Here is an 11,848-nt window from a genome sequence, read left to right as displayed (position 1 = left end):
GTTTAATAATTTTTCAAATAATTCAAATTCAATGATTTTGACATTATATACGATCGGATGCGATAAGTTTTGARAAGTTACAATAAATATTTGAACATGACTATAAATAGTATCGCAATAATATACCGGGTCTTTGCTTGAGAGGTTATCGTCATCAACTTAGTATACTTACAAATACGTATCGTTTACGCATCATAGGAAAGATAACGAGATCAACCCGGTTCTGACCGTTCCTCCAAACCAACCAAACCTGAATCCTCGAACGCGTGCGCGTATATTAAAATGATATCGATGTAGGAATTCTCTCTGCTAAAGACGAACGACCGGTCATGAACTTTGCAACTTGAAAATTATTTTATACGAACCATACGAATACTTAATAATATATCGAACTATTATAATAAATGAAAATTTCTTTTTTCTTTTATTATGATTATTATTATTATTATTATTATTATTATTATTATTATTTGTTTATTTATTCGTTTCCTTTTTCTTCTTCTTCTTATTCTTCTTCTTCTTCTCCTTTTTTTGTTTCTTTTTCATTATTTAAAAACGTTTCCGATTACTTCCACATAGTGTCGCCACAATTCTTCGCGATAGATATTCCTAACGGTAATAATAAATCTTTGATTAACTTACGAAAGAAGAAAAAGAACTATACATAAATAATTTCGATGAATTTTAATAAAAAAAAAAATATAAATTATTTTAAATATACATTTTCACACAGACACACACACACACAAAATAAAATTCTATATAAATCAAACGGTTGGATTACAAAAATTCATCTAATATATTAGTATATTTCTGTATATAATTATGAAATCACATAGCAAAAAAAAAAAATAGAACAAGAAAGAGAGATGGAGATAAATAAATAGATAAATAGAAAGAAAGAAGGAAAGAAAGAGGAAATAAAGAGAAAGGGAAAAAGAAAGACAAGAAGAGAAAACTGCTTACACGTTCCTCCCGATAATATCCAATAACGTTGAAGATGCATTTGCGAAAAAATACGTACACGCGAAACTGGTTTTGTTTATTTTCACGTTTAACCAAGGGTTACCGTTTCCCGGCCACGTTTTTCCCGCGCTCCGTATCTAAATAACAATAATAAGGATAGGAGGAACGAAATAACCAACACACTAATCGATATTAACAGTTCGACGGATCGTCGAGAACTGGCCAACGGCCGCGCAAAACCCCACCACCACTACCACCACCAATCACCACCTCCACCACCATTAGGAAAATACACGCGCCAATGGCAAATGTAAACACGATGACAATTGGATGGATCCCCCTCCCCCGTCTAGTCGAATAATTTAATCGATTATTATCTTCTATTACCTTGACTGACTGACTGATGACGAGCTTTTAAGCTTCGAAAAAGCTTTTTATTATTTTCTTTTTCCATCTCACTCCTGTATGTTTCTTTTTTGATCTTTACATATGCGAGAATAATGCGTGCCAAATCTTACGATTTACATAATCGTATTTCCCTCCACAAACATCGATCACTTGATCTTCCCCCTCCTCCCACTCCTTGCAATCTTTTTCTACCAATACCCTTCCTCCTATCCCCACCTTTAACCATTTCTTTCAACTTCGCCCATTTCAAATTACTCGCGCCTTTTTCGTTTACATATTATAAATATATAAGTGGAAATGTGTCTGGGCGAAGTTTTGCATAACTAATTATGAAATAGAAATGTTTTGAGAAATGTTGTCATGTTATATTATTGATAGATATAATTTGTTTAAATACATTTGCTCTTAACATTAATTTTAACGCACGAATAATCGTACAAAATCTTTTAATTTTATATGTCTATGAATAGATTGTGCAGGATTTCTCGCTAAAGTATCTGATATTTTATTTTAACTTGTACGGATAAAGTGTTCATTTATTATTTACACACGTCACATTGTCATGCTATTTTACACGCGTAAAGGTAACATTTGGTCAGCTGTATAAACAATTCTCATAGATATATAAAAAATATTTAAACGAATTTATTTATATATATATTTATATATAAATAAAAATCTTACATATATATCTAAATATGTATTTGTCCGAAAAAAAAATAAATATTTATATTTCCAACATAGAGATTCTTTTATATAAATTAACTTACGATATACCTTTCATAAAAAAAGAACTATAGATAGGAAAACAATTAACAATAATTAATCTTGATACAAATTTTCAAATTGATATTTTTACACAGAGAGAAATGAAATACTATTTAATATGTGTTATTTGTCATGATTAATTTCATTTTATGTTTGAAATAAAAAAGTACTTTTCGTTGTCAAGTTAAATCAATATGAATATGTATAAGAAATTATTTAAAAAAAAAAAACAAAAGAAAACCGCATGAAACTCTCACGCGACTGAAATGAAACTTCTTAAGTTTCCCCTACCATCTCCCGGAAGTTTTATCCGATCGATATTTACCTGTTTCTCCCCCCACTACTCGAATGACACGCTCCTCCTAAAAGCTTTCATTTTTCATGTCGCTTACAAATTTTCAATACTCTCTCAATAAATCATTCATATAATCTTTGATAAGATACCTTCTAAACTTTTTACTTTTAAAGATTGAATATTATTCTAATATACAAATTCCTGAAATTTTGTTTATACCACCACCTATAATATAATAGATAATAAATTAAATTAAATTATAGATTATTTCTTAAGTATGAATCTATACCGAGTTGTTCTATTATGTATTTAATACATAATAAATGAAATTTCTATAAGTACAGATTCGCGTATGTTTCTTAATTTTTGTTAATTATAAATAAATAATATAAATAAAGTAAGAAAGTTATATTCTTTTGCAGATCATAAGTTTGTCACCGCTAAAATAAAACATTACTGATTGCGCATAAACTAATTCTCAATATTAATAATTTCCAGTATTCATTAACGGTTCTACCCCCATGGTCCAAATCAAAGAAACATCTGTATTTACAGTTACTTCAGGACATTTATCATATGTATTTGAAGTACTAACTAAGCCACCAAACTGCATAAATCCATTATCTAGAAACAGTTGTAATTTTATATTTCATAGTGAATATTATTTATGATATATTGTATATATATACCTAAATTCCATTTTAAACCAGTTGTCGATATGTGCTTAGCAGGTGCACCGATTGGCAATAGCCCACACCAATTATTTCCTTGAAGTAATACATTAGGTATCCTTATCTTGTGAAAACCTGACTTTAACAGCCACGTTAACGAATCACTTGCAACTTGTATTATCTATAAAAAGAAAAATAATATCTATTATTTATTCGAGACAATAAATACTTTTCGCAATAAATATACATCGTCAACAAATTACCTGTACATTGGGTATAATCTTTCCAGATTTATAAAGTGTATTAATATTTCCAAGTAGATGATCAAATCTACCCAAATTTTCAACTATTACAAATACAGCATTTAACTAAAAAAGATAAATATGTTTTATAATTTTACATGTGCGTTGAAAATACAACGACAGCGATTGAAATAAATTCAATTACATTAATATTTTCTTCCTTAATGTGAATCTTCAATTCCATTAAAGCTTTCGTATAATCTGTAAACATTTGATCAGGCGTCATAATAACTTTGGAGCCAATATCTTGTAATTTATTAATAGTACACTTCGATGAACTATCCATATCTCCAGTAATAAGATTTGGAACATATTTATTATAATTTCCACTGAAAATATCTATTCCTTCTTTGTCTAAATAATTTAACCATCTGTGTGTACCTCCATCAACAGTAATAGTTACTTGTGCTACAAAATATAATTTAAAAATTAAACAAATTATCATTTTGCAATAACACATTATTTTATTAGATACAAATGTTACCAACCATTCTCCCAAAGTTGAAACATTAAATTGTTCTTCAAACATATAGGACTATTTAAAATAATGACGGCGTATTTGTAATCACTGGTCACGCGAAAAATATTAAGAGGATCCCAAACATTCTTTTCGATTTCCACTTTATGTTGCATCTCCAATTTGTATTCTTGATAAACTAGATACGAAGAGAAACAAAAATGAGGTTAAGTCACGATAAAGTAAAAGCACATGTATGTATCTCGAAATTTTACCATAGAATAAGAAAATATCTATTTCTTTCGTGATTAAGACTTGATCGAACGATCGATTACATAGGCTATCGAAAAATGTTTTAATTTGAATTATCTTACATAACAGTTATTTAACTAATATGAAAAACAAGTTGACGTCATATATTAAATAGCTATTATATTAATAACCGCACATTTTAAAATATATTATAAAAAATTACATAATTACATTGAATAATACATTTTGGAAAAGATTTACAAAACTTTTGATTTAATTTGAAATCAAATAATTTTACTATATAATGTATACACATATTATGTATTATTATATATATATATATAATTAAAAAAATATTCATATATATACGAAGTGAGTAATAACTAACGTTAACACTTCAAATACCTTTATGTTTTTAAAAATACGTCAAATGTTTTAAGAAAAAATTTGAATGGGTTATGGTTGTGTGTTTTTGTTTCTCAATAGCACATATCAATCGTTCGTTCATAATATATTACGTATACATGGATATATATTTACGTATCATGACATAAATTTAAAATAACATACAATAAAGAATATAATTAAAATATTTAAATAACTTCAAATGTTACTTTTTGGACATATATTTATGGAATACCTTTATAGGAGTATGTTTATATAATGCAATTTTTAAAAAATTGTCTTTCCATGTGTCAGGATTATCAAAATTTTGGTTGCTTTTATCATCTATTTTATGTCATGTTTATATCACTAACAATAAGTTGAATTATGCATTAATTTATTTTACTATGCGAGAGACTGTATGCAACGACATGCTGTTTATTTAAGATTTCGTAAGAACTGACTTCTTGACATTTATTTTGGCAGAAGAAACCTTTAACAAAAATAATAAAATACAAATAATAAACGTGCGTGATTTTATCGTTTATGTTTATAATTTTTCTTATTTTTTTTACCGTATTTTATTTTATTAGATGTATGATACACATAAAGAAAGAACACATTATAGTCAAATTATCAGAATTAGCTGTTAATCCTAGATCACTGAAAAGTATGTTACCTCAATGTCTTCTACAATTTGGATTTGGAAACAAATATCTGGCCTTGCAACACGATATAATGATGTGGTATATGCACGTCCTATGATTTCACACTCTTATAAATTTCTTGTTTATTTTGGTGGTGATATTCAAGTATGTACAAACTTATCTTATTTCTATTCTTAAACTTATTATATATAAATTTTCATAGCATATCGTTTCTTATTAGGATTTTCAAGAAAATATGGTAAAACATGTAGAAAAGAAAAAATATACAGAGTGGAGTTTGAACAATACTGCGGATATTCTATCACACAACTTTCCTAAATATCACGTATTTGTTATCTGTCCATCTAGGTACAAATTTCTTTTCTATTATATAATAAATCAATCTGTATATTATTATGTAAAGAAATTATTTTATGTTACATCAGGATATCAAACTTATTTAGTTGCTTTGATAATTTTGTAAAATCCAATAATGATTATGGAATCCCAACATTTTCTCCTACATTCAATGCCTTAAATAATCTTCAAGAACTGGTTAGATCATTTTGTACAAAACTTAATACATTGGATATGAATCAGGTAAACTTTTCTTAATTAATTTTTTTGTTTAATATGTCTATTAATTGACTTTGCTATTTTACAAATGTTTATATAATTCTTTTTCTTCAGGATACAGCAACATATGCACCTGATAAAGTAAATTTAACGTTAATAGCCTTTAGTAAAGGATGCGTAGTATTAAATCAATTTCTGTATGAATTTCAATATTATCAATCACAATCGATACCTGATACAAGTATGATCAATTTTATAAATAATATAAAAAGTATGTGGTGGTTAGATGGTGGTCATGGTGGTTACAAAGACACCTGGATTACAGATAGAGGTGTGCTTGAGTCATTAGCAAAGTTAAGTAAGTCAAAGATTATATTAATGAATTAAGTAACTTGATATCTTCATTAATGAATTGGAATGTTAATGATTATCATTTTTAATCCAATTTAGAGGTAGATATTCATGTACACGTGACACCATATCAAATTGAGGATGATTCTCGACCTTGGATCGCTACGGAAGAATCTAGCTTTTTTAATACATTACAAAGTTTAAATGTGCCTACACAACGTACTGTACATTTTCAAAATAAACCACGGAGTATAATAATGCATTTCAATATACTTAAAATTATAAAAGAAGAAACATAATTTTCATATATTAAAAATAAATATTAAATAAATATTAAAACAATATTTATATAGAAATGGTCAGGTACTACTACTATCTTACAAGAGTTAATCTATTTCAGAAAACTTAATTTTTATTTTTTTGGATTATCAATAAAACCACACATAAGTATCTCTATACCTCTATCTAAAATGTTATGCATATAGGATAAAAAACAACTTGGAATTATATTACAATTATATACATATATGCATAAATAAATGTAAAATAGGAATATACTTTTATAAGTAAACCTATTTTTCCATATCTTCTTATGTACAATGCAATAGTCTCTTCAATTTCATCAAATTTATTTTACTTTCAGAAATAAATGATTACGTTCAGAAGACTATCTATTAACAGTTATTTGTACATTTTGTTTGGCGATAAGTAATACTTTTGGATTCTAAAACAAAAAACAATAAAGGAACAATATAAATTAATAAATATGAATTTGATTAATAAAAATGACATTTATAACGTAAAAGTTATCTCACCATTAGGCACATATAATAAGAAAATTTCTGCCCATTCATCTGAGCCATCGCAACAATCACAATAGCCGTCATTGACTTTATAAGATGGAATTTTTCCTAAAAATGTATTAATGATTTTGTTTTGTTCTATACAATATTAATGTTAATAATCATTATAATATATCGAAATACCTTTAAATTTTAACGAAGAATTCTCACAATAAAATGTACCATTGTTGCATGCATTTGTACCAGGTTCATCGCTGCCATCTAAGGGACAATCACAATAATCGTCGTTTATTTGAATAAAATCTATTTCTTGTTTCGAAGAAAAACAGACAAACTTGTCTCTGGCGTTTGGAAGATATTTGACAATGTCTTCATTACGCGTGCCACGTAACGAAACTGTACGACCATTTTTATCTCGTATTAATTTGGAATATTTTGATTCGTTCCATTTTGAACGTACATTATTTCCTCCGGCTAAAATGTAATTCGACGTTCGTACAGAACCGGTTATTAATTTGCCCACGTTGTTCAATTGTTTAAGATAAAATATTTGTTGCACGAAGAATATAATACCAAAAGTAAATACACCTAATAACATGTATTTAGATTTTGATCGGCCGAAACGACGTTTCCAAAATGTTTCACTTTTCATATCTGTTTTTTATTATCATCAAGTTATTAATATTTATTTAGAAAAACATACAAATGTGCAGCAATCATAGTGTATCTTATGTACGTACACTATTTATAACAACACCACGTGCATCACAAAGAAAAAATAATATTTATAATGTTTCTTATACAAATGTTATACTATGTAAATCACCCGAAAAAAACTTTTCTAATATTGTTTAACACATTAACTTCGTACTATTAACGTGTGTTTATCAGCCATTTGTCAGAAACAGATAGCAGCGCCAACAGTTGCAGGAATTTTAAATAAAATTCGAAAATTTTAAAAATTAAAAACACTGCTGCACTTATTCATATTATTAAATGCACAAAAGCATAAAAAAAAAAATGTATCGGTCGCTATAATTTTATTAAGAAATATGTAGAGAACGATTTATATTTATTTTTTTAAGCAAGTCAATTCGCCTAACATTGTTATTTGAAATGATGCTGTAATATGTAATAAACTTTTTGAACTTAACAATGACATTTTCTGCAATATTTTATTATTATTACCAACAAAAAAAGCACCTTTTTTTTTATAATTACAATATATGCTTATAATCCCAAAATATTATTATAATTCATGTACTATATACAGCACTTTCGTTCTTTACGGATCAAGTTTTTAAACTTCTCCTTTTAACCGATCCCGTAACAAAAAAGAGAGACGAACATATATATATATTATATAAAATAATTAAATGAAATTACTGGTTTCTCTTAAAATTTGAAAAAAATGTAAATAAAATATACTTATTTATTACAGAATATTTTTTACCTAACAATTTGTTAAGTAACTCATAACGATAATAAAAATTATAATAATTTGAAAAAGACCCCGCACAAATAATATCAATATTCAAATAAAAATTTTTATTTTATGTAAATAAAAATTAATGTAAAAGTTTTGTTGGTCATTGTCTTAAACTATTAATTAGCATTCTTTATTCATAAGTAATCCATATAATATGAAAAATAATTTTTCCATAACTCTTAGCTGTGAATATTTTCATCATAACATTGTATCGAGTAAGAATCACATTTAATCTTTCAGAGTACTGTTAGAAAATTATCGCTGTGGCATAATGATAAATATCCATTCAGCAATTATTTCAATTTACTACCTTACATAAAAAATTTTTCTGCATTTCTAAGAAAAATGGAATTTTCAAGACAATATTTCTCTCTTCAAGAATTTTACTTTAGCACTTTGTTATCAGTTGTCATGGAAAAAGTTTTAAATTTAACGTTAACTGTTACTTTGAAGTAAACATTGCCCATAATAAGTGCTCATTTACATTTTGTTCCGTATTCTAAGAGTTAAAAGTAATTAATTATTTGAATAAACAAAAATTCGTTTCAAAAAGACAAAGCAATTCTAATTGCTAATGATTATCTTCTGGAGTAGCATACACGGCCTAAATTCGCCTAGTTTTACATGTTCACTTATGCGAAAGGGTGGAAAGAAGCAGGATTATCTATACAAACTCATGTAATTCATGCTCTTCCATACTTTTTTTCAACAATATATATATATACACCAGGAATCACAGACTTTCGCATTCGCCAACAGTATATTCCTCAAGAAAAATAAGAAATAAAAGTATAATATTAATTTTATCCACATTTATATATAATACCCAATTAAATTTCTCTATTCAAATAATAATAATAATAAATTTACGTTATTTTCATCTAAAACAAAAAGAAATGATAATTAAATCTTTTATGATATACTTAATAATCGTAAATATCCGACGATCATATAATTCTTTATATCTCTGAGTATAATAAACTAAACAATGCCTTTCCCAATTTGTGTTAAACTTATTTAAAGAATACTGCCGCTTGTGATATACCGTTAATGCAACAATACCAAATCAAATGTTTCCACGAGATTCAACCTCTCAGAAGATATTTCATACATTGAAACGTGGATATACATAGACATATCATAGTATTGCAAGTTCCTTCATTTTTTATAAATTGCAAATTCTCAGCTATACATATCTTAAAACTATCTTACTAAGTAACTGCTTGGCATTATAACTTTAGTAATAGTAACTTTATAAACAAAAAGTTATACCTTAATTGTATAGATTCATTGATAGTCTATGAGCACAATGCGTAATTGGATAAATTCGTAGTATAACTGATTTTTGTAATGTAAAATTTATATAAGAAAAAATTATAAACTGACCAGTAAAAAATCTGACTTCAAGCAGATTACATACTAAGATAGCCACGTGACTGGCTTCGCTTACGTCCTATAAGATAGGCAATCAATACAATGATTACCAAAACTGCTAATGCACAACCCACAGCTATTGGGACAATGTCTGGTGTATCCAGTTTGCAGTCTTTAACTAAACAGCAATAATAAATGAAAAATATTATTATTATTATATATTATATATAAAATAACAATTGCTTACATTTATTTTTAACGAAAACGAATTTAATATAAATTTTGAGAAATAGTATTTACCTTCACCAAAATTAACATTTTGGTCGGTTTTAAAAGCTTGGAATTGCAAATCAGACATCAATAAATATCCTTTTGTTTTATTAGAGTCAAAAGTGAAATTTTGTTCTTTTAAACATCTGTAAGAGTTACTTAATCCAGTAGAAAATAACGTTGCATTGTGTACGAACATAGAAGTTTGATCTGTAACAAAAATTGAAATATAAAAGATAATTAAAAAAGTGTAATGAATTAATAATAGACAAAATAAAAATCTTAAAACATAATTTATAATAATAAAGGAAAAGAAAAAGAGAAAGAAGTACTTCTCTAATAAAAATAAAACATTTCTTACTTCCTTCAGTAACATTAAGTTCTAAATGATGAAAATGATATTGTTTTGTAGTTTCATTCTTGGAAAAGTGAAGGGTAAAAGTATTTGTTACGTTTACAGTGCCATTCCACTGCAAAATTATAGATTGTTCTAATTTTCCACACGAACCAGACACTTTAGTCTCATTTGTACTATCGGGTAGATTAAATACTTTGTATTTCGTCTAAAATGTAACAATATTTTATAATAAAAGAAATTATATAAATGACAAACAATTGAAAATATTATTTCTTGAAATTTTTGAAATTATACAAACCTGGTTATTTTCATCAGAATAATTAGAAACGTTAAATTGTACAGCCATACTAACAATAATACAAGTTATATTACTTTCATTAAGCAACCACTTTCCAGGTTTTGGAGTTGGCAAAGGTACGGGTGGTGCCGCAGTAGTGCTTGTATTATTGGATGTTGTTGCTATTGTTGTTATTGTTGTTATGGTTGTTTTGATTGTTGTGGGTGTTTCAGGTTTTGGGGTGGTAGATATTACTACAGCATTTTTAGTATTATTATCTGTATTTGAATCTTCAATTATTTTCTTAGAATCATTTTCAATATTTTTTGCTGTACTTTGATCGACGAGTGTATTTGCAGATGTAGTTTCATTGATCGGAGTATTCGGCAAAGCAGAATCTTCCTTTTTAATAGCTGCTGCATTTGATGCAACAGTATCTTTTATTTGTGGATCTGTTGCATTTGCATTAGATGTTAAAGATGACTGTTTAGAATCTACTTGTAATGGTTGAGTAACTATATTGTTAGAATTGGGATTTAAATTGGCATTTGTAGGTGGTAGTAATTCCTTTCCAATCTTTGCAGATTCATTAAAAACCTTTGTCTCGATTTTATCATGAGTTTGTCCGCTTATACCATAGCCTATAAAATATTAAAATTTAAATATATTTTCACACACACACATATTACATGATTAATCTTTAATTATTATATAAAATTATACGCATATGTGAATAATATGTGTTAGCAAATTATCATCAAACAGGGTAAAATATATATATATATATCTTATCAGAATTTCTTTTTTGCCAATTTTTATCTTTGTTTTGTATTTTTTATTACTTTTCCACTTACACGTGAGTGTTCAATGCATTTGTTAACACATTAAATAGCATACATTGGCTATTTTGAGAAAAAATCTGTTATCTCGCGTGTAGTTTAATAAAGTTCATGATATTTTTACATATATTTTTTTTACAACAAAATCCGTTTATCATATCAAACATGGATTTTGATCGATTTGCGACGCAAAAATATTTTATAAATCTAATATAAAAGAGATTATTAAGTGTTTCATATTGAATAGAATACATAATATTATAATTCCAAAATTCATTGTGTAAACGATTAATAAATTAACACCACGAGAGTATGGGGAGATGATTTTATAATTTATTTTATAATATACAATTATTTCATT

The 11,848-nt window shown here is 26.8% G+C and overlaps 5 protein-coding genes across 10 annotated transcripts in view; 1 reads left to right on the top strand and 4 right to left on the bottom strand.

Moving 5' to 3' along the window:
- The window catches only part of LOC106790765 (V-type proton ATPase 116 kDa subunit a), a 23,186-nt gene extending 21,987 nt beyond the window's left edge, over positions 1-1,199 (bottom strand). For both annotated transcript variants that reach the window (XM_014755901.1, XM_014755903.1), the window contains exon 1: positions 967-1,199. The gene's annotated coding sequence lies outside the window, so the exon portion shown is untranslated. The remainder of the gene's footprint in view (positions 1-966) is intronic.
- A 969-nt stretch (positions 1,200-2,168) lies between these two features.
- LOC106790763 (thiamin pyrophosphokinase 1) lies at positions 2,169-5,029 on the bottom strand. 2 transcript variants are annotated; one of them, XM_014755898.1, is made up of 6 exons: positions 4,760-5,029; positions 3,899-4,066; positions 3,556-3,818; positions 3,372-3,476; positions 3,127-3,289; positions 2,169-3,061 (listed from the first exon to the last, which is right to left on the bottom strand). In XM_014755898.1, exons 2-6 carry the CDS (start codon positions 4,041-4,043, stop codon positions 2,922-2,924), a joined length of 816 nt encoding a protein of 271 aa, XP_014611384.1. In that variant the 5' UTR covers positions 4,044-4,066; positions 4,760-5,029; the 3' UTR covers positions 2,169-2,921. The 2 variants fall into 2 exon arrangements, with proteins under 2 accessions (XP_014611384.1, XP_014611383.1); XM_014755897.1 differs by lacking the exon at positions 4,760-5,029 and adding an exon at positions 4,143-4,295.
- LOC106790761 (UPF0565 protein C2orf69 homolog) lies at positions 3,981-6,421 on the top strand. 3 transcript variants are annotated; one of them, XM_014755895.1, is made up of 6 exons: positions 3,981-4,121; positions 5,097-5,315; positions 5,392-5,519; positions 5,597-5,750; positions 5,841-6,084; positions 6,177-6,392. In XM_014755895.1, the coding sequence occupies exons 2-6, from the start codon at positions 5,187-5,189 to the stop codon at positions 6,374-6,376; spliced, it is 855 nt and encodes a 284-aa protein (XP_014611381.1). In that variant the 5' UTR covers positions 3,981-4,121; positions 5,097-5,186; the 3' UTR covers positions 6,377-6,392. The 3 variants fall into 3 exon arrangements, with proteins under 3 accessions (XP_014611381.1, XP_014611380.1, XP_014611382.1); XM_014755894.1 differs by having other exon boundaries at positions 4,034-4,121; positions 5,163-5,315; positions 6,177-6,421; XM_014755896.1 differs by having other exon boundaries at positions 4,083-4,121; positions 5,150-5,315.
- A 50-nt stretch (positions 6,422-6,471) lies between these two features.
- LOC106790764 lies at positions 6,472-7,878 on the bottom strand. Its single transcript, XM_014755900.1, has 3 exons — positions 7,064-7,878; positions 6,893-6,988; positions 6,472-6,801 (listed from the first exon to the last, which is right to left on the bottom strand). Exons 1-3 carry the CDS (start codon positions 7,530-7,532, stop codon positions 6,752-6,754), a joined length of 615 nt encoding a protein of 204 aa, XP_014611386.1. The 5' UTR covers positions 7,533-7,878; the 3' UTR covers positions 6,472-6,751.
- Positions 7,879-8,417: 539 nt separating this feature from the next.
- Positions 8,418-11,848, bottom strand: part of LOC106790760 (lysosome-associated membrane glycoprotein 1) — a 4,847-nt gene continuing 1,416 nt past the window's right edge. For both annotated transcript variants that reach the window (XM_014755893.1, XM_014755892.1), the window contains 4 exons: positions 10,670-11,289; positions 10,375-10,576; positions 10,044-10,223; positions 8,418-9,921 (listed from right to left, as the gene is read on the bottom strand). In XM_014755893.1, the coding sequence (XP_014611379.1) occupies positions 9,782-9,921; positions 10,044-10,223; positions 10,375-10,576; positions 10,670-11,289 (1,142 nt within the window). In that variant the 3' untranslated portion in view covers positions 8,418-9,781. The remainder of the gene's footprint in view (positions 9,922-10,043; positions 10,224-10,374; positions 10,577-10,669; positions 11,290-11,848) is intronic.

Source organism: Polistes canadensis, unplaced genomic scaffold, assembly GCF_001313835.1.
Source record: "Polistes canadensis isolate GaletaPanama2010 unplaced genomic scaffold, ASM131383v1 scaffold_258, whole genome shotgun sequence".
Taxonomy (NCBI): Eukaryota; Metazoa; Arthropoda; class Insecta; order Hymenoptera; family Vespidae; genus Polistes; species Polistes canadensis.
Note: the sequence above shows the minus strand (reverse complement) of the source record. Positions and strands in the feature narration are given on the sequence as shown.